Genomic DNA, 21,971 nt, shown 5'->3' with positions numbered 1-21,971 from the left:
ACCTGTTGAATTCCTGATATTTTTCATAATGAATACAGGTAGACTGAAGCAAGGGTCCAACTTTATCAAACCTTGTAAACGGCCCCTGAATCATTTGTAGGTACTGAGCATATATCCAGTTCTAATTCATTCATAATTTAGAAAAAACTCATATTTTTTACAATTGTGTTTCTAATAAGTTCGTAAACTTTTTTTTATTTCAGATAATTATATAATTAATAATACTTATTTTATATTTATTTATTTTTATTGAATTCAACTTTTGTGAAATTCAAGATATTATGATAGACGAAGATGTTTCTCTCTATCCTAAAGAACACTCCTTTGGGTTGAAGTGAAGAAGAAAATGTGAGGTGGGGAAAAAGATGAATGTGAATGCAACGACAACAACTCACCACAATGGCTGCAATTTTTCCATACAAGGAAGATCGGACTTGTCGGATTGTACAAAATCAACAGGACGGAAAAATGATTAAAACTACAATTATTATTAATTTTTTTGGATATTAAATTCATCATTCTTTTTAATTTTTATTTCTTTTCTAGATAGTAGAAAATAATATTTTTTTTATTTTTAAAAATAAAGTTTCTAGTGATTTCTCTCTATTTTTTTTTTTGTTGAAAAAATAGTATTTTATTGAATTGAATTATAAAGTTTTAAATAGTGGAGAGCAACTTCACCAGCAAGCAAAAAACAGTATTGTATTTAATAACTATTTCTTTTGGAATCTTCTGTGTTTTATTTTCTTTAAAATTCAAATTTTCTTGATGTACAATGGGTCCGACGTGTCAAAATCTTAGTGGGGTTCATTTGATATGCCATAAAGCAGCAAATAAAAACTCGTGGTTCTATTGGTTTCTGCCTTTCTGGTGGAGGATCCGGTTCATGTCATATCTCCCAAGATTCATTGTCCCATAAACGAGCCCAAGAATTATAATTAATTAATTAATTAATATATATATATATATATATACTGTCATAAGATCATGAAAGAAAAGAGGATTAGTGCCTTTCTAAAAGGTTTTTACTTTACACTAATCTTGATTTATGTTAAAGGCATTTTTTGTGTCAGCAGTGTTGTTTGTTTGACTAAACTTGAATTTATGGTTCATATAAAATTGCACAAATCGATCGTATATATAAATAGACATTAGGTACAATTTTTACTACCGCATTTACTCTCTCAAGTTATCATCTGAACAACCTTACCAACTTTAATGAACCTAACGTTGTTTTTACTAAGTTTATGTTTTTTTGGGTTCGTTTAGTTCACATGAGAGGAAATGGAGAATGAAAGAAGCAGGAAAAGTGAAAAGCCAAAGGAGAAGGAAAAAATAGTAGTTTTTTCTTCAAATTATTTAGTATAATTGAAGGAGGGTAAATTTCAAATATTTCTCATTGTTTGGTACGAAGAAAATAGATTGAGAAGAAAAAATTAGTTTTTGTATTTAATAAGTTAACATTATACTAAAATAATTTAGTATAAAATATTTAAAAACCTTATTAATAACAAAATTATTTTTTATTAATAAAAATATTTATCAAAAGGAGCATTGAAACTATTCTGTTTAAATAAAATAAAAATTACTTCCAACGACGTCAAATAAAGAATTCAATTTTAAATAAAATATATATTATTTTATTCTTTGGCCGTATACTTCCATTCCCTCATTATAACGTTCGTCTAGCAACGAGCTCATTCCATTAGTCTATGTTAGGTTTTCATCAGATTTCTTATAGTAAACTAGCCAAAATGCACATTTTGATTATGAAATATACTTTTATATTTTTTTTATAATTTTTATGGACTAATGTGCTCCATGGATTATTTATTTTACTTATCCTCAAATATTTGTATAATTTTTAAACAGTTTTTTTCAATCGGCAAGGGTAAAATAGTAATTTTTACCTCATAATCTATAATTACTTTTTATTTAATGATGGGGTACTTGTAATTTTTCAAAATGAATGAATATTTATAATTATATCGGATATAAAAAAAATAATTATAATTTTACTCTATTTTTTATTACTGAGTGAAATACTCAAAAGTGTGATTATTATTTTATTTGTTGTCATTTTAAGTAATGACGTGTCACAATCAACTTTCGGTTGTTACTTTTACCGACAATAATAATAAAAAACCTCAATAAAATATATTATTTTATTTTCTAAACTTTTATTTAAAATGTATCAACCAATGAAGAAATATTTAATATCGCATATTCTAAAACCAAATAAGATATTCCCTAATCACCTAATTAGGGCAACAACTTTCAGTGCAATGATTTTTATTTTTTATTTTTTTATAATATACTATTTTATCAGTTTTATATTTATATTTATGATAATTAAATTTATAATTTTTCAATTATAAGACATCAACTTTACCAATCGAGAATAGTTCCGACTTTAAGTGTAAGAATGACACTTGTAAGAAAGTAGCTAAAGGGGCAAGTGGAATTGCGTGTAATCCACAAATCATAGTGAGACACAGTACAGAGCTGAGCTTTAATACACCAACCACGTGATGCTGACTTGGAAAGGCGCCCGCGACAAGCAAATTCAATTCATTTGTTGGACTCACCTATGACCCCTCCTTTTTTTCTTTTAATTATTATTATTATTATTATTATTATGCTAAATCACAACCAATTTTCGTTAGATTGGTATAATAATAAATACTCTTTTCGTTATTTAAAAAATTATCTATTTCTCATGATTTTGACGATCGCTTAATAACTAGCTCAAATCTATTAGTCCCCGTTCAATTTTTATTCTTTTTTTTTTGTGTAAATTGATAAATTATTCTTGTCGATTATGAATTGTAATTTTATTTTTTTATTTAATCCTATTTTTTTTTTAAAATATAGCAAGGACAAAATTGATAATTTTAAATTTTCACTCAAATATTATATTTTTATCAAATATTAGGAGGATATTTATAATTTTTCAACGACAAAGGGTATTTATAATTATGATAAACCTTAAAGTAGCTCGTTGTAATTTACCTTTATTATTATTAACTTATTATTTCTTTTTTCTTTTTAAATAGTGAAAAAGGATCGAATTGATTGATCTTATAAGATGTATATTTTATTTTTTAAAATATTTAAATAAAATAGTATCATTGAGCTTATAACATATTACTAATTTCAAAATAATTGAACTAATATGTTAAAACTTCAAAAAATATTCAAAAACTCCTTACTTGATAAAGAAAGATAATGACATTTTATAATACGTAACTTTCCAGCATCTTATAAAATATTTTAAACAAATTTTGCCAAACAGGGTCTTAGGTAACAAGAGAGCGACAATAGGAATAGAGTTGGAAGTTTGAGGCAAACAAAGTGTGTTTCAACTGAGATTTCATTTGGAAAAGAAAGTCGCATATTTGAAAACGGCTTTTACCACAGCTTATAGGCGCACTTTATTGATACGTGCTATAAATGCTCGAGCAAGGACCAGTACCTGGAGCACGTTTCCTCTCTTTGTAATTGGAGGTGGTGTGTAAAAAGACCAAGACTTGAAAAGCCACAACTTTAGGGTAAATTAGCTTTTGGAAAGAGACCTCCACATGCAATCACATAAGGGGGAATGCATAGATCCCCACTCACCCATCAAAAAGCCACCATATATATACACAACAACTTAAGGGAGAATGCATAGATCCCCACTCACCCATCAAAACCCCACCATATCTATACATAACAATTTAATTTTAATTTAAATTAAGTTTGGTCGAATTTGAATTATATGATAAGTATGATATACTTATTGTGTGATTCGACTGTAGTTTAAAAAAATGGATCAATTATATAATAAGTGTATCACATTTATTCTGTAATTGATTTGATTCAACTAAATCTGATTTAAATAAAAAAATTTCGATAAAAAAAAAACACAATATTCACACACATAATAACTTGGAGGGAGAAACCTTTGCTTGTAGCCCTGTCAGTAATTCCACATAATTGTGTACTCACAAGCACACCATACCCCATATCAAGCATGTGACAATTGGAGGTCCGATTGTCCTGGAATATTTATTTTGAACCATAACTATTTTTTAGAGAGCCAATGGATCAGCATAGTCTCATTCACATGCAAAATGGATCGAGAGCGTTCCTCATAATCAATTATGAAGCAAATGTTGCACACAAGTTTTTGTGCGTTTGAAATAAATAAGTAAATCAACTTGTTTATTATTTCCCTTTTCATGAAGGAAAATGTTAATTTGATTTAGGTAAATTACATCAACACTCCTAAAGTTTGATTTAGTATACACAAATAACTCATGCCATGTCCTTTATAAAATTATAAGTACTCCATTTTGAGGGGGTGTGATGTAATTCACCTCAAATGACGTACTTGTAAAAATTTTGCCCCTAAAATATGATATGTATTTATAATTACACATGCAACCTTATACAGTGCCTAATTTCACATAATGCCGGCCTAACTCTCGGTTTTAGTCGAATTTGAACAAATTATATGACAAGTGTAATATATTTATCGTGTGATTGATGTATTAATTTAAAAAAAAATAAATATATTACACTTACTGATTTTGTAGGAATAACTTTAATTTGGGTAAGATGTGTTTTTTTTTTTAAATGAAATGAATGCATAAGGAGTTGCCGAAGCTTTAAGAGCAGCGTAACAAATTAAAGGAGCAAGTCACTATCATGAGCAAACTCATGACAACATCCCGTTTGCATGCACAGCACCGGCAAATTAAGTGAAGGTTGTTTTCAAGTGGCTCACATATATATATATATATATATATATATATGCCTATATCCCACATACATCCAACCATTATAAAACTATGTCATTTTCTCAAATTAGGTCCAATTCTCCGAAATTTTCATGCGGCCCACTTAAATACTATATACATATATAATAAATATAATAATACTTACTATGTGATTGATTGAGTATATACAAATGGCGTGAATTCTGTGTAAGTACCATGTGTATGGGAAATGGAATACGATTACGATGAATGCTTTGTACAGTGAGTGCATAGATGATTGATACATATATTTCATTTTGAAAAATGAGTATGCGGTACTTATCTAACTACTCAATGTATTAAATACTGAATGTAGCATATACAAGACCGGCATGTATAGTATATATCCTGCTACTAACATAATTTAATATTGGATAAATAGTATAATCAGTCCCTTAAGTTTATATTTATAATCACTTTAGTTCCTTAAGTTTTTTTTTTTTTTTTTCAGTTTGGTCTGAACCATATTTTTTGTCTCAATATGGTCCCTCCAAATATTTTTCGACGAAAATATGGTCGGATTTTGACTTTCTGGTGGGTGAAATCGTTGACTTAAATTTATTTTTTTCACTAAAATCCCTTAAGTGTCATAATGGTCAAATTTTTCGTTATTCACATAAGATAATTATCTTCATATTGAAACATACAAAAACATTAAAGGTATTTTTCTCACTCTGAATAAAAGATCAATTTGACAAGATTATAAATTTAAGGGATTAAAATAAAAAAGTTAACCTTAAGTTGAGTATTTCACCTTTAGAAAGTTAAAATTCGATCACATTTTTATTGTAAAATAGTAATATGGCCCAAATTTAAATAAAAACTAAAATTTAAAAATGCTAAAATCAAGAAGTTAACTTCAGTTACTAAAATAATTTTAAATTTAAATTCAAGAGACTAACTATACTGCTTATTCTTTAATTATTTTCCACTCAATAAAGCTTATATTATAAAATATATGGCTTATTTTATAATTTATATAAAATATTATGGTATTATATTTTTTAATTTTTCTTTTGGCTTCTTGTGCGCCAATTATTGATCCAAACTCCCATACAAATACATATTTAATTGAATTTAATATTAATAACATATAAGAAATGGTGGCTGCGGTGCATGCTTTTATACTTAGACACAATGTCATGGACCATTGCATTTCTCTATGTATTCCACTTGCATATGGCAATCCACCTCCATCAAAGTCGTATGTTTCGTTCCCAAAGATTACGTCCGTTGCCAACCTTTTTGAATTAACGACTTCACTAGTTTCGGCCCTAAAGTTTTGCCTTTAAAACGTGAATTAATATATAGTATAAATATTGATGTTTGGCGGACAAAATATTAGTGGTAGGTTCGATAATGAACTTTCGATGCTTAAGTTTATAGATTGATTCCAAGAAGAGGAGATCGGCTTAAAAATCCCCTCGAAATTATTTTTATAACATCATCAGTATTTTTGGATTCCAACAAAATTTGAAGTTTGATACGAGTGGTGACTCAATTGTTAAAAAAATAATACTATTTATAAATACACTAAATTATTTGAACTTGATTAATGTTTTATTTGAGTAAAACTCGTTAAAATTTAATTTGGTTAATAATCAGTCAAAATTTATATATAATTTTGATACTGATAAATTAAAAATATAAATAAACTTAACAGCAATGCGTCTTAACTTGATTTCATCGGTTTATGGCCATGTCTATATCATCTAACCCGTCCCTTTTGAGAAACAATCAAGTGGTCCAATTGTGACACCTTGTTTATGTAAGAGATAAGTTACATATTGAGTCTTAAAGGGAGATGAGAATTATTATTTTTTAGCATGATATCGATTCAACCAACACATCAATACTAATAACAATAAACAACAAATTATAATAACTATAAATTCAACCAATACATCAGTACGACTGTAAACTTGTTTATAAAACCTCAATTCGATCAACCTCAACCATCAGACTAAAACATCATTGGTGAATTGGGTACCGGTTCTGATCAATCTATAATAAGAGAAGAAACAAATAACTGATTTTTTAATTTTATTTATTTTTTTTTTAAGAAAAAATAATTGTTCTTTTTGAAGTGTAGAATGGGCAAACACGTGCAATGGACCCTTTTAAGACCGTCCATGTTAAGTAACAAACAAATTGATTAATTAGGGGTCAAATAATTAAACACAGTAACTCCATCAGACATTGTTGTCCACACTCTTGCAAGTTGGAATTATTGAATGGGGATGCTTAAGAACAAAACAATTATTTATTTAAGAATTTTTTTTTTTTTAATATTGGAGAAGAAGACATTCTTTTTAAAAGTTTTCCTTATTATATTCTTTTTTCAGATCATGAGTTTTATTTTATTAAATAAATAGCCGTTTACAGATGTATAAAATGTTTCTCAATAATAAAAAGATTTCCGCTGTCGCTTTTTCAAATATCTTAATACGCCAAAGAGAAAATATAATTTTAGTCCTATAACTATAGAATAACACTTTCGTGGTCCTCTTCGATTTTGAATTTGCAGTTAGAGACTATATTTAAAAAAAAAATAAAAAAATATCATGTTAGGTTCAAATGTTGTTGGAAAATACTAAAGTAATCGAAACTAATATAAACTTTTTTACGCTTGACGTTATTTTCAATGAGTAAAAAATTATGATAATGCTTGTACTAAAATAAAATTAATTATACTCAAATTTTACGGGAGTTTGGCTAAATTTATAAGTTTTCAAATATTCCATAGCTTTTCAAAATATTTTATAAGATTATGAAAAGTATTACGCTAAAATTGCAAAAAATGAGTTTATAAGATCAAAAAATAAAATACTATAAATTTATAATATCCTTAAAAAAATTTAAGAGGCTGACAACTTTATTATTCAAAATTTAACAAACTCCTTCGACATTGATTTATATTAGTTATGCAATTGTCGTTATTAATATTTTATAAGCTCTATAAACTTATTTTATTTAAATATTTTAAGCATTTATTTTTAAATAAAATTTATTATCTTATAAGACCTAAAAATATTTTAAATAAATCTGGCCAAATACCCTTTAAAAGATACATAAATGAAATCCACATTATATAGTATGTTCATAAAATTTATTTCATAAACTTCAAATTTTGGTTTTGTAAGGAAATAAGTATTTTTGTGGGAACATTACAATCGAAATATGGTATTTAAACTGCTGTACGATTTTAAAATAAGAAAAGAAAATAATAACACCGTATCTTTTATAATCTCACTGTTATATTCTTTAATTACAATTTACGAGATTTTCTCTATAGAAAAAAAAATTAATTACGACAGTTGATTTGACATGTATTGATGTATAATCGACAACTACACCATGTAAAATAATAAATAAATATTAATTGATTGATAATAATTACTTGTATGATAGGTTTACAGTCGAAATACAATACCTGTACAACTGTACAATTTCAAATTTTGAATTGAAACGTCACTGTTAGCTATAATTTTGAAACGACGACAGGAGTTCAATATAGTATTTCATATCAAGGTCAATGTTAGGGAGTCCAAAAATTTTGGAAATTGAACAGAAATAAAAAATTAGCGAAATAGAACCGAACAATTTAATTATGTATTTGGTTATCTTTTCAAATCGATGTCGGAATTTGATTTTTAGTGTCAACTTATAGAATCACACCCAATACTAAAATACTATTTTTATATTTAATTTAATACACATATTTATATATATTAGTTTAATATTTAATTTTTAACCAGGTCCTACATTTTTAACAAAAAATATAATTTAATAATTAAAAACAAAATGAATAATTCAATTAATATTGAATATAATGTTTTAACATATTAAAATTATAATTTATCAAAAATTCGATTCAATTTTATGGAATGGCTTCAGTCGGATGTTTTGATGAAAGGGCAGAAGTTAGGTCTAAAATTATATATATATTTAATTTAATTTATAGGTTTCATAATTATAGTGCTAACTTTTTTCTTTTTAACATTAAATGTTTGTGAAAAAAAAGTAGTAACTTCTCTTCTTTTGGACTTTTGGTAAAATAATGTCAAAAAAGTCAACAGGTCCAAATTTTCATTTATTTCTCTTTCTCTCTCTCTCTCTCTCTCTCCACTAGTTTCTGTTTCTCTCTCATCTCTGGCACCCCCACCTGCCTATATATAGCGCACACCACCACAACACCGATGAAACCTCTTCTCTTACCTGTCAAAGATAAGCAAAAACAAAAACCAAAGAATCGACCAACGTCTCACTCGGAGATACGCCATTTTCTTCTCCGAGAACCCTATCCTTTCCCTGCATTTCCTCCCGCAGATCTTTGCCGATACGTATCTCTGCCTGTATAAATACGTTGGGTTTTTGCGTGTATGATGATGTGATGGAACAGAAGCAGGTGATTTTGTCGGCATTGAGCGTGGGGGTAGGGGTGGGAGTTGGTCTCGGATTGGTTTCTGGTTCGGCGCTCGGCCGATGGACCGGAGCTTCGACTTCTGCCGCGGCGGCGGCAGGAGGCATCTCCGCCGATGAAATGCAGCTGGAGCTGCTTAGATTGGTTGTTGATGGAAAGGAGAGCAAAGTTACCTTTGATGACTTCCCGTATTATCTCAGGTGAATTTTGGAGGAAGTAAATGAAAAAAGCGGATCTTTCCTGCTTTTCTGAATTCCGAAAAATAAAAAAAAAAAAACGAAAATTCAGAGTCTTTTCTTGGTGTTGCTGCTTATATATTTATTTTTGGTGAGCAATTATGTCGAAAATGTTTGGTATAGCATCAGAAGATTCGGTACATTCTTGATGCTTACTTTTACTCTGGATTCCTAACAATTGTAGTTTCTCCGGTTAAAAGTAGCTTTCATTTAGATTCTTTTTAGCTTCATGATTTTCTTTTGCTCGTTACTAATAAGAGAAACGATGAGTTTTTACTTTTTCCATTTTCTTTCATGTTTTCCTCGTCATGTTTGTTCGTTTCGGCATCACAATTTGTGTCCTCACTATAAAAGTTTGTTTACCATTGTCCGGGTAATATAATTCCCTTCAAAATCTTTTGGAAGTTTGATTTTACATAAAATCACAGAGAATTTTGGCCTCGAGTCCTTTGGACCGAACCAGTATTGCAGCTAAAATTAGCTTTACGTTTCACGAGCAAAATAACTGAATATGCTATTGTCTACTCATCCTATATTTTTAATGCGAGTCCCCACTTCGGAAAATGTGCCGTGAATTGTGCACTGGACGATGCACAGATACAATTGCTTATATATTACTTGACTGCAAGCTCACAAGCTCCCGCAGGATATGTTAAAGTGTTGGATCATATCCTCGCATGTAAAGGATTTCGAGTTTCTCAATAGTTTGGATTCAACTATTTGCTTTGTCTTCCTAAGTTAGGAACTCGATTAACATAGAAATGATTCTTGAAATCGTTTTGCAAAAAAGTTTGAGCAAATTTTATCATAACGTTATCATGTAATAACAAATCTGTTCTCCCATCTTTTGATGACTTTGACAGTCAGAGGACGCGGGTGTTGTTAACAAGCGCAGCATATGTTCATCTAAATCACTTAGATGTCTCTAAGCACACTCGGAATCTTTCTCCTGCCAGTCGGGCTATATTGCTCTCAGGGCCTGCAGGTATCAGCAGCTTTGATGCATTGCATATATGGGTTCAAATCTAAATCTTCGTCTTCATTTCTTGTTGCCCTTAAAATTATAATTACATGTGTTTCCCAGAACTTTACCAGCAAATGCTTGCTAAGGCTCTAGCGCATCATTTTGAAGCAAAGTTGCTACTCCTGGATATAACTGACTTTTCACTTAAGGTGATTTTCGGTTTGATATCTTATCTCATACTGATGATTCTTTTTGCATAGTTGTGTTGAAAGATTTACTTGTTTTCTTTTTGGTCATCAATGCACAGATGCAGAGCAAGTATGGTATTGCCAAGAAAGACTCTGTAAGTCCTGTTTCAGTTCACTTCAGTTTATGAGAGTATTTTTGCTACCATAATTAACAAAAAAAACCTGGTCTCACCGACCAGAGGAGCGACAACAGATAAGCATGCATACTATGTGATGATAGATTTAGTTTATCAAACATCTATCCCGTTCTTTCTTGTCTTTATGAGATAAGATAAACCAATGTCCTTGGAGTGAAGATTATACTAATTCTAGATTTTCTATTGTAGTCGCTCCACAGGTCTATCTCAGAAGCAACATTAGAACGGATGTCAAGTTTTCTTGGTTCCTTCACCATTCTTCCGTCAAGAGAGGATAACAGAGGTATCTTTTCCAATTATTATCTTCTTCTTTTTTAGTATCTACGAATGCGATGTTTTATAGACAATTGATGCTAGTGATATTTTCTGAATGTCTAAGTTTTTGTTCGCATTCTTGTTATTGATCTTTAATCACATTTTGCATGTAAAGTAGTTGCAGAGTGATTTAGGATGGTAGGACAGACATTATCTGAGTTAACTTAAGGGTAGTTAATAACAGTGTGTAATACAGTTTTATATGTTTCCGGACATCTCATGATTTTCTGCCATTAATTATACTTTACATCTATTTTTAATGGTTTAATAGCAGTAAGGCTCTAAGAGGAAGGATGAAAAATTTTAGTCTCTCTTGCCTGCCTATTGAGATGACATTAGTATTTACAATTCGTTTGAATTAATAACACGGTAAGCTTTTGAGATGGGGGAGCATTCTCTAACTACTTGCGAATCAGAAAATATAAAACACCAGGTTGGATGTATTGTTTTTGTGCACATATAGAAGGATGAGAAATGAAGTTTTAGTTGTTTGAAAAACTCATACTGGGATGTGATTTGTCCTCCATTAATAGATTGTACATTAGAACATTCAGTAGTGTGTCCTCCATTATTTTATTTGTTGATACTTCCAAAGTAATCATTTTGATTAATATTATCTGGGTTACCTTTTTAATTTCTCTTTATCTATTTAAGCAACTAATATAGTGTCGCTTACAAAAATGTTTTACTGAAGGCACACCATGGAGGCAAAGCAGTGGATTGGATGCTACAGCAAGGTATGCTAGATAATTCTATGCAGAACATGTAAATCCGATTCCAGATGGAATGTCTGATTGATCCTCAATTCTGCTCCCTAAAGGAATACTGAAGGAGTCAATAATTCTCTAAAGCCTCGAAGATCTTCCTCCGTCTCTTCAGATATGTGTAGTAGCATCAGTTTCCAGTCATCCTCTTCAAATGCAGGTGCGCATATCTGTACTCCTCAACTGAAATCAATTTCTACGTCCATCTTTGTAAAAAGTTTGACATACATGGTCCAAAGTTGCATTTATTCATAAGCATTACAGGGAAAATAAAGTCAACTCTAGTCTATCGTTAATCATGCTTCAAGTTTCTGTCCCTGGATATCTTAACTAGGCTTTTGCGAAAGCATTCCCCTTACTACCTGTATTGATTCAAGTTTATGTTTAATTGATTCAAGTTTCTACCTGGAAATAGGACTTTTTTCTTAGGGTTCACACAAGCTTCACTAAAGTTTGGTACAATTACGAATACCCCTTGGAATATTACCAATAGCCCGTGATGTTTGATAAAATTATGTAATAATTGGACGGAGGATCTGCAATTGTCACTTTGCCTTTGTTGTATTTTTTCTTAAAAAAAAAATTGAAAAATTATAAAAGAAAACGGATGAGGTGGATGGAAAACTTGAAAAATTGTTAAAAAAAAAAAAAAAAGTCCACTTAGTCCACAAAAATTTTAAGAAATAAGTGAAATCATATGATCCACAAGGGTATTTTAGTCAATTTACTACAAATATGGATGGAAACGTAAGGGAGACTAATGGATTGGGCTAGTTGTTGGAGCCCAAACCTCAAGGGAGACTAATGTAAGGGGTACGAGTAAAGTCCTAAACAACAAAGGGTATTTGTAATTATGCCAAATCTCAAGGGAGCTCGTCGTATTTTACCCTTTTTCTGATGCTCCTTTAGTTTGCATTTAGCAAATTTTGGCAAGAACCGGAAAATATTATTTAATATCTTACTGATCTTTCTTTTGACTTTGTTAGCTCCTTCCAAGCGTGTCAACAGCTGGTCCTTTGATGAGAAAGTTCTCCTACACTCGCTTTATAAGGTAATTGCATGATCAGTTGATGACTCATGTCTGTAAATGACTCTCAGTCGTTTAAATACTTCTTTGGTTATCCCTTCTCTTGGTATTATTTGATTATGCTGAAGGTCTTAGGCTATCGTTGATATCTCTATATGATCTTGACTATCCTATCACTCATTTGCCCTAAGAAAATGTTGTCCTTGAAGTTTTTCTTGGATATTAATGAGAAAGATGTCACTTTCAGGTGTTGGTTTCACTTTCTCAAAACAGTCGTGTCATTCTCTATATCCGAGATGTTGACAGACTTCTTCTCCAATCCTCTAGAATACACAAATTCTTCGGTAGAATGTTGAAGGAATTATCAGGATCAGTTTTGGTTCTTGGTTCCCGGATGTTGGATCCTGCTGAGGATTCTGTGGAAGTAGATGACAGGATTAGTCTTTTATTTCCTTATAATATTGAGATCAGGCCCCCAGAAGATGAAAATCATCTTGTGAGCTGGAAAGCTCAACTGGAAGAAGATATGAAGAAGATCCAGTTCCAGGATAACAAGAATCATATAGCTGAGGTTCTTGCAGCAAATGATCTTGAGTGCGATGATCTAGGATCCATATGTGATGCTGACACCATGGTTCTCAGTAATTACATAGAGGAAATTGTAGTTTCTGCTATATCATACCATTTGACGAATAATAAGGATCCCGAGTACCGGAATGGGAAGCTTCTTATATCAGCTGACAGGTAGATATAATAATTTGTTCTTTGGATGTTTAGGATTTTTATGCTGCAATATTCATGTTTAACTTCACTGCATTTGGTGCAGTTTGTCGCATGGATTAAGCATTTTTCAGGACGGGAAAAGTGGCGGGAAATATACCCTTAAAATGGGTACTAGCGGTGGATTATTCAAGGTTTGTTTTTTCACAGTTCTGCTTTTCCAAAGCTTGGACAGTCTTCTCAGAACTTTACTCTACCTATTTGTTGGGTATTGTTTCAATCAATATTAGGATGCTGACGGGACAGATAATACTGGATCAAAACCTGAAGCAAAGTCCGAAAACAAGAGTGAGGCAGAAAAGCCAATATCTTCAACAAAGACCGATGGTGAGAACGCATCAATCTCTAAGCCCCTGGTAAGTCCTAGACTAGTTGTTTTACCGTTATTAACAGAATCAGGAAGTGAGATGAAAATTGCCTGCAGAGACACAGTGCACACTTTGTTAAACCTAATTCCCTTTTCTTGTGGAATCTTCTATCAATCTTTGAATCAATTTACAGATTGCCTCCAAAATTACCCTATTTGTAGCTTAAGGAAGAAAAAATCTGTATTCTGAACCCTCCACCTTTCATTCACATAAAATGACTGTGTTTTCTGTTCGTTCTGTCTAATCGGCTCCATCTTGATTATGCCAGGAAGTCCCTCCTGACAATGAATTTGAGAAGCGCATAAGGCCTGAGGTTATCCCTCCAAATGAGATAGGAGTTACATTTGCTGATATTGGTGCTCTGGATGAGATAAAAGAATCACTTCAGGAGCTGGTCATGCTTCCTCTTCGAAGGCCAGACCTCTTCAATGGTGGGCTTCTTAAGCCTTGTAGAGGCATACTGCTTTTTGGTCCCCCAGGTACAGGCAAAACAATGCTTGCCAAGGCCATTGCCAATGAAGCGGGTGCAAGCTTCATAAACGTCTCAATGTCAACAATCACTTCAAAATGGTTCGGAGAAGACGAAAAGAACGTTCGAGCTCTTTTCACTCTTGCAGCTAAGGTTTCGCCTACCATAATTTTTGTAGATGAGGTTGATAGTATGCTTGGGCAGCGGACAAGAGTAGGAGAGCATGAGGCAATGCGAAAAATTAAAAATGAATTTATGACACATTGGGATGGGCTATTGACAAAATCTGGAGAGCGCATTCTTGTTCTTGCAGCAACTAATAGACCTTTTGACCTTGATGAAGCAATTATTAGGCGATTCGAGCGGAGGTATATTTATAATATTGCATCCTGGTGCCTGTTTTACTTTGTTCTTGAAGTATAAAACACTTCTTTGACGGAGCCCTTCTGTCCTTTAGAGTGGGTAAAAAACACCTATTGCAGTATATTTCAGGTCTCATAAGGCAATTACAACAATCTCTGAGCTTTGGTCTAATGTTGAACAGAATTATGGTCGGTCTACCTTCAGTGGAGAACCGGGAAATGATATTGAGAACCCTACTGTCCAAAGAAAAAGCAGAAGACATAGATTTCAAAGAGCTTGCAACAATGACAGAAGGTTACAGTGGAAGTGATCTGAAGGTCCGTATATTTTACTTATAAAGTTGTCAAATTTATGTCTCATTCATAGGCACTAATTTGTCTTAGTAACTTTTGGAAGCAGAATCTGTGTGTAACAGCGGCTTACCGGCCGGTGAGAGAACTTATACAGCAAGAGAGACAGAAGGATAAGGTATATTTTACATTTCAAGACAACAACTCAACTTGTTTTAGCAACCTTTTCGATTTTAACTTCCCAGAACATCTTTCAACATCAACTGTTGATCACTTTTGTCTATTTAGGAAAAGAAGCAGAGAGACGAAGAGGGGCAGAGCTTTGAAGATGCTTCTGCTCCCAAAGAAGAAACTAAAGAGGAAAAAGTAATTTCATTAAGGCCCTTAAACATGGAAGACATGAGACAGGCAAAGAATCAGGTAACACATCTAAGTTCCTAATGTACAAGTCATTAAATTCTTGTTCCTTTCTCTTAAAGGCCTTTCACTTTTGTATCCCTGAACCAAGTTTCAACTGACTCCTGTCACCTTAGCCATTTGTTTGCACATTGTTTAAACTTCCTATTTATACTGAGTTTAGGATATGAACGATTTCATCAGGGGCTAGTGAATCCTCTAAACATGCAATGAACCAGACAAATTGCTTGTTAGCAACACTATTTTCATCTTGCTTACGATATGAAAAGTTAAAAATTTTACAGATTCTTGAGGAATTTACGTAATGCACCCTGCAGGTTGCTGCCAGTTTTGCTTCTGAGGGATCCATAATGGCCGAGCTAAAGCAATGGAACGAGCTATATGGAGAAGGAGGTTCACGGAAGAAACAGCAGCTATCTTACTTCCTTTAGATCATCAGAAATTTGCATCTGGAGATGAGCGTATATGACAAATGCCTGGAAAGTAAAACGCAAGTATTGGATGAAAATTACGAGCCACCATTTGAAGGTTAGTACCTTGGAAGCGCGGCTTTTGGTCCTCTTAGCAAATGAATCTTATTTGTCATGTCTAGCTTATATTGTTCGGACTCGTATTGGACTGCATTCATACATACATTGTTTTGAAGAATTGAGACTGGACGATTTAGCCATGCCTGCTAGTAATGTTATACTTGCCAGCATCAAGAAAGTTCATGTGGAGACCCCAAATGAACTTATGGAGCGAAATGTGCTTGGAATGGTTTGTTTACAAGTTTATTACAATCTACAGAAGCTACATTAATCCGCATATTGTACATTCATGTGTAAATCTAGTGCAATTTTAGTTCATTGGTTGTTCCATTTTTGTTTCAAACTTTGAAAGTAATCAATCATATGGACTATGAGATTTGTTATAAGTATGGTTTCCGGATCGTATTTGAAGTGTTTGAACTGTTCATTTATTTACAGCCCCATAAAATTTGAATTTTTTTTTTATTATTTCTAAAACAGCAACAAGAAGTCAAGAATTGATGGTGTGGAAACTTTACTTCTTTTGCCCAAAATTTATTTTGGAAAAATATAATTAAACATAATTTGTCAATTATTACTCAATCAAAAATATTTTCTGTACTATTATTTCTAGTTACCAGTTTTTGGGGTTTCTTCTGTAATAACATAAGAAGGGTAATTAAAATGGTTTGTGGAATTAGTTCCTCATTGGCTCCCAAATAATAATTATTCCAAAAAGTTTATGATGTTTACTCGTCATTCTTTTCTCATCTTAAATTTCCATTAATTTGTTCTTATGTATTACAACTTTGAAGTTTAAGACATCTTGAGTTAATTATCATTTCCAACTTTGAAGTTTAAGACATCTTGAGTTAATTATCATTTCCAACTTACAATTTCATATCAAATTAAGTAAAACCCTTTGAAATTTTGTAGAAGAAGGATATGCACAATTTCGGTTAGTTAACTTTTTTGATGTCGACTTTGTCAATATTCACAGGAAACATATTGAAATGGTTCAAAAATATTGCATTAAAATACGATTTTACTTCAATCCACCCTCTTTTTTCAGAAAGTAGCTGTGTAAGATAATGGATCCACTCCCATTACAACATCATCTGGGTAGGACTTTTTCCTGATTCCTTCCCAGCTTAGAAACAACCAGCTTGTAACTATCAAACATTTGGAAAAAAGGGTAAATATATTGACATTTTTTAGATTAACTTTAATTACTCAAATAGTCCTTATTCTTTATAAAAGGGATAATTATATTCTCTTCTTATGAGATTTGGTGTAATTATATATAAATTTTTTATGATTTGAGAAATTATATCTAATACCCCTAAGATTTGCTTTCATTTAACAAATAAGTCACTCCGTTAGTCAAAATTCATCGAATTTGCTGATATTATTAAAAAAAATCAATTAGAAATCTATATTACCCTAATTGACTCATTATTGATTATTGCAAGTCAAATAACTGTTATAAGGGTAGTTTAGTAAAAAAAAAAAAAAATTTGGCTTGCAATAAGTCAGTAATAAATTTAATTTTATTGTTAATATCATAAATTCAATAAATTTTGACTAACAGAGGAACCTATTTGTTAGACAAATACAAACCTTAAGGGTATCAAATATAATTTTTCAGACCATACGAGGTCTAAGTGTAATTACATCAAACTTCAGGGGAGGGGAGTGTAATTATTCCTTTATAAAATTATCCTGAAGAGGTGTTAAATATTGTTTAAACTTAGGGTTAAATACATTTTACACCCCTAAAGTATATTGTCCTCATCAATTACCCCCTAAACTAAAGAAACCTTCAATCATCCCCTATCTTGTGATAATCCTTTAAATTAAATAAAAATGGACAAAAATACCCTTAACTATTAATAATATGAAATATTCACTTTAATGCTCTCTTAGTTAAATATATCTATCAATTTGACTTTAATTTTTATCTATTTATGATGTTAATAAATTAATATTGAATTAATCACATATCGAGGGTGCAAAATGTATTTAACCTACAAAATAAAATTTTACCCCTGAATAGGAATAGGAATTGTAATCATGTATTTATAATTTTCAAAAAATATATAGTATTTGTGTAATTAGTCCTAACCGTAAATGAATTCTATTTTAATAGTAGTAGTTGATTAGATATAATTATATAACATTCATTATCAGTACTTAATTGTTATAATTGTCTATTGCTAGATATAAATATTTGAAAACTATAATTCTAATTAATTTATTCAAAAAATGAGATAGTTAATCGAGAAACATCCATCCGCCACCTCTATACAAATCTTCACCATCAGTCATTGTTCTTCAATTTTCTCAACAATTTGGAGGATTTAGAAATTGAGCTCATCAGTCAAGACGCTGGTAACATCAGTTGAAATACCAAAACCAAGCCTCTAATCAGCAGCTCAACTGTACTCATTAGCTGTGCAAATCTCGGCGTGCATTCAATATAGCCATTCAAAAATTTCTTGATTTGCTCTGAGAAATGCAATATTTTGTTATATACTTTAAAAAACTATTCATTTTATAATTTAACAAACGAATCTTTTAGTCCAGAAATAACGACGGATACACTCTGTAGTACGGTTGTAGTGATCTTTCTCAATAGTCAAGATATCATGCATTTTGTTATCACTAAGTGAACTTCAGAAATCTTTAAAGGTCAAATATGAGAAAATGAGCATTAACAACCCTGCCCACAAACCCAACCCCTCTATATGCCATTCCCACTAAAATACAGATTGATGCAAATCGTAATGCCAAATAATGATAGGCTATTGATCATATAATTTAAAAGATGTGAAATATAACATTTGTTTTAAAATAACGAACCCAGACAGTCAAAAACAAACTGGTAATAAGATTGGGTTCTATCAGACAACTAAGTCACAATACATATTGGAACAAGCACATGTACCCAACAGATGATCACGCGGTTTACAGTAACTTCTTGTCTTTCAAAGGCCCTCTAGGGATTTTACTTAAAACCTTGGTATTGAACACGGCGTACTGTTTCTTTAGCTCTGCCTCCGCTTTCTCAGCAAAAGCGTCAACCTGATCCTCATATTTTTCATAAAGCACCGGCACCGTGTGCAACAAAACAAAACCTGTTTTGGTGGGTAAGAGTAAACCCAAACAAAAACAAACCCAATTACAAACTCAAACAACAATTGCATAATTCAGAAACAAGCATCATTCACAGAAATAGAAACCAGCAGGTTACTCACATGTGTAGAACAAGGTCAGAAAGTTGAAGTAGTTCCCCAGAATGGAAAGAACCCATAGGCCAGCAATCACCTAAAAAACCATAAGCAACATTACTTGTAAGCACCAAATGGGTTCACGACAACAGTAAAACAATTCAATATATGCCAAAGAATCTTCACCAACTTCCTTTGACTAATAATTACCTAGACAACTAAACCATCAAGAGATCACTAACAGAGGAGTTCCAGGTATAGGTATATAATATTTGATAAGTAGAATGCCAATTGATGACATGAACCAACAAATTACAGTGTAAACCACAAGAGTCCAAGAAGATTGACATACTGCAAGGAATTTCTTTAGCTCTCTCCCTGATGCAATATCTCTAAGGATGGCTAGAGCTCTGTTGAACTCAATCCTAAAGGCAGCAGCTATACCCAGAACAATATCCTCAGGAACAATAATTTCTGGGATCTTCGGCGGAGACCTGAAAAGCATGAGATAAAGTCAAAATGCAGTGTAAAAACAAAACGACAAAATGTGAGCTTCTAGGTCAATCTGGAAGCATACTTGTTGATAAAGGTGGATGCATTTGACCACAGGAATATGAGGGCTAGAGCAAGGATCAGAATATGGCACACTAGAGTGAGCAAGTGATACTCGAGCAATTCAAAAAGCACCCAAATTGCGGTGGCAACCCCAAGCACACCAGCAGTAATTTTCTTGTCCCTCCATAGGAAAATATCAGCAGCTGCCACAAAATTCAGTCTTGTGAGTCACATAACAAAATAAAATAAGAGATGTTGCAGCATGATGATGTGAGAGAAATAGATGATTGCCACGTCAAACCCATATCAGAGGTATACATGATTCCTCAATCTCTGTATGATGAGAAGTATCTGAAAGACGCATAGGAGACTCATTATCTAGGAATAGCACTTAATTTACAGTTTAAAATCAAGACATTGGCACAAGAAAGCAACAGCTAGTGGAACGTAGTAATAAGACATCTGACACGCCATCTATCAAATGAAAAGTTTGATCCTGGGTGAAGAAGTTTACAGCTATACGCCAATTCAGAAACAGAAAAGAAAACACATTGATTTTACCCCAAAATAAAGTTCGTAACGCACAATTGCAGATAAAAACAAATGAAATACTCGTAACTAACAGGAACTGAAGCAAAACAGATCTGGGCACATAAATCATTCGCAGTACATCTTTCTAGAATAGTAATCAAACCAAATAAAACTTCAACACCATCAGAGTTCTAAAACAAATAAAAACAATATCAACACTACAATTTCCACTCTTTCAAATTCAAATGTTCAAAAGCTAATTAACAATATTTTTTCGGTCTGCACCTTTATTGCTAGAGCGTCTAAGACCAATCAAGTGAATAGAAACACGGCGTGTATGCAACTCTACTGGTAAAATCAGAGAAAGTGTCAAATATCTGTACTAAAAATCTATGAGACACATTAGTCGTCAACAAGTAAACCTACAGTTCAAGTATTGAGTCCAAACAAAAAAAAAGCAACTTGTGAGTTTCCACACTATAACAATCACATGTAAACACATCAAACACAAAGAAACCTCATATAGCCGTACAAATCTGCAATCAAAACCAATCTAAAAAGTTTCAGAACACAATGCCGTACGTTTTCCACCGCCTAGAACCTTATGCACTGGCTTTTCGCGGCCGAACAGACGATAGATCTTGGACTTAACGGCGGCGGCGGCAGACTTGATGTCCTTGTTGTCGTCGGAGTCCGACGAAGACGAATCAGAGCCGTGAAACTTTTCCGTGATCTTATCGATCAATGATTCAGCGGCTGATTCGTGCTTCTCGTGCTCACCTTCGTGATCCGCCATCGATTCAATCCCGATCTCAATCGACGCAGAAGTACAGTGAGTGTTTGAATGCAATTTTTATGCCCTTCTTTTCAGAGATATTTTGTGTTACTTAGAACGCGAAATGAAGGAAAGCGAGAGACGAGCGACTTTAAAGGAGTGGAATTAGGGTTCGGGATTCCGGAGCCTGAGGTTCGGAGTAACGGAAACCGAGGAAAGGAGCTCCCAGACACTCCACTGCTATTGGGGTTTAAAAGCTTAACGGTTGGCGTTAGGTTTGAGTTTGGCAGCTGTAACACTAACGTTATGTAAATTTTTTATAATTTGAAAATTTATATCTAATATTTTTTATTATATTTATCTAATAATTAAATTTTTTAAATTAGTTAATATTTATTAAATTTATTTATATTAATAAAAAATAAAAAGAAATTGTATTTATTCATAGTTGCTTTAATACTAATTTATCATAGATCAAATAAATTTTTTTATAATCAAATTACTCTCATACGTTTTCACACGTTAATATATGTGAGAAGTTATAAGGATAGTTTAGGTAGAACAAAATTATTTGATCTATTATAAATCAATAATAAGTCAATTGATGGTAAATGGCAATTTTTATTCAATTTTTTTTTAATATCAGCAAATTCAAACTATTTTGACTAATGAATAATTTATTTATTAAGAAGAAAAAAAATTCAAAAGTGTTAGATTATAATTTTTTAAATTATAAAAAATTTATATATAATTACACTCAAACAAAAT

At 31.9% G+C, this 21,971-nt stretch overlaps 2 protein-coding genes across 2 annotated transcripts; one reads left to right on the top strand and one right to left on the bottom strand.

The window, feature by feature from the left end:
* LOC105166715 lies at positions 8,993–16,519 on the top strand. Its single transcript, XM_011086169.2, has 16 exons — positions 8,993–9,425; positions 10,325–10,446; positions 10,546–10,634; positions 10,733–10,768; positions 11,000–11,093; positions 11,820–11,862; positions 11,946–12,049; positions 12,876–12,940; positions 13,164–13,660; positions 13,743–13,830; positions 13,927–14,052; positions 14,333–14,901; positions 15,078–15,213; positions 15,296–15,364; positions 15,475–15,606; positions 15,921–16,519. The coding sequence occupies exons 1-16, from the start codon at positions 9,196–9,198 to the stop codon at positions 16,032–16,034; spliced, it is 2,514 nt and encodes an 837-aa protein (XP_011084471.1). The 5' UTR covers positions 8,993–9,195; the 3' UTR covers positions 16,035–16,519.
* LOC105166714 (reticulon-like protein B2) lies at positions 18,897–21,340 on the bottom strand. The gene is made up of 5 exons (XM_011086168.2): positions 21,011–21,340; positions 19,920–20,100; positions 19,695–19,836; positions 19,370–19,439; positions 18,897–19,249 (listed from the first exon to the last, which is right to left on the bottom strand). Exons 1-5 carry the CDS (start codon positions 21,222–21,224, stop codon positions 19,080–19,082), a joined length of 777 nt encoding a protein of 258 aa, XP_011084470.1. The 5' UTR covers positions 21,225–21,340; the 3' UTR covers positions 18,897–19,079.

The sequence above is a fragment of the Sesamum indicum genome, linkage group LG7 (genome assembly GCF_000512975.1).
Source record: "Sesamum indicum cultivar Zhongzhi No. 13 linkage group LG7, S_indicum_v1.0, whole genome shotgun sequence".
NCBI lineage: Eukaryota > Viridiplantae > Streptophyta > Magnoliopsida > Lamiales > Pedaliaceae > Sesamum > Sesamum indicum.
The sequence above is the reverse complement of the archived record's forward strand: the minus strand, read 5'-3'. Positions and strand labels throughout refer to the sequence as shown.

What these genes read in the sequence shown, in the direction of transcription:
- LOC105166715 (XM_011086169.2), top strand. Translation starts at nt 9,196, where the DNA reads ATGGAACAGAAGCAGGTGATTTTGTCGGCATTGAGCGTGGGGGTAGGG. An exon ending in GACTTCCCGTATTATCTCAG is followed by an intron (nt 9,426 to 10,324) that starts GTGAATTTTGGA and finishes TGACTTTGACAG; the next exon opens with TCAGAGGACGCGGGTGTTGT. An exon ending in TCCTACACTCGCTTTATAAG is followed by an intron (nt 12,941 to 13,163) that starts GTAATTGCATGA and finishes TGTCACTTTCAG; the next exon opens with GTGTTGGTTTCACTTTCTCA.
- LOC105166714 (XM_011086168.2), bottom strand. Translation starts at nt 21,224, where the DNA reads ATGGCGGATCACGAAGGTGAGCACGAGAAGCACGAATCAGCCGCTGAA. An exon ending in GCATCCACCTTTATCAACAA is followed by an intron (nt 19,837 to 19,919) that starts GTATGCTTCCAG and finishes CATGCTTTTCAG; the next exon opens with GTCTCCGCCGAAGATCCCAG. An exon ending in AGCTAAAGAAATTCCTTGCA is followed by an intron (nt 19,440 to 19,694) that starts GTATGTCAATCT and finishes ATGGTTTTTTAG; the next exon opens with GTGATTGCTGGCCTATGGGT.